This window comes from Hylobates moloch, unplaced genomic scaffold (genome assembly GCF_009828535.3).
Source record: "Hylobates moloch isolate HMO894 unplaced genomic scaffold, HMol_V3 SCAFFOLD_72, whole genome shotgun sequence".
Lineage (NCBI taxonomy): Eukaryota > Metazoa > Chordata > Mammalia > Primates > Hylobatidae > Hylobates > Hylobates moloch.
In genome coordinates, this window is record NW_026652347.1 from 326,652 (window position 1) to 327,071 (window position 420).

The 420-nt window shown below is 49.8% G+C and overlaps 1 protein-coding gene across 1 annotated transcript in view; it reads left to right on the top strand.

The window, feature by feature from the left end:
* Positions 1–410, top strand: part of LOC116463865 (mucin-3A-like) — a gene marked incomplete at its 3' end in the record, with an annotated part of 7,253 nt that extends 6,843 nt beyond the window's left edge. Inside the window, exon 3 of the mRNA XM_058434907.1 lies at positions 1–410. This exon is cut by the window's left edge and continues 1,389 nt beyond it. Within this exon, the coding sequence (XP_058290890.1) occupies positions 1–410 (410 nt within the window).
* Between the last annotated feature and the right edge of the window lie 10 nt (positions 411–420).

Consider the following 420-nt stretch of genomic DNA (forward strand, 5'->3'; position numbering starts at 1 on the left):
GCACCAGCACTTCATTGACTACAACCACAGACCTTCCCTCTATACCCGCTGATATCAGTAGCTTACCAACCCCAACACACATCATTTCATCTTCTCCCTCCGTCCAAAGTACAGAAACCTCATCCCTTGTGGGCACAACGTCTCCCACCATGTCCACTGTGAGAGCGACCCTCAGAAGTACTGAGAACACCCCAATCAGTTCCTTTAGCACAAGTATTGTTGTTACACCTGAAACCCCAACACAGACCCCTCCTGTACTGACGTCTGCCACTGGGACCCAAACATCCCCTGTACCTACTACTGTCACCTTTGGAAGTATGGATTCCTCCACGCCCACTCTTCATACTCTTACTCCATCAACAGCCTTGAGCAGGATCATGTCAACATCACAGTATCCTGTTCCTAGCACACATCCCTCCA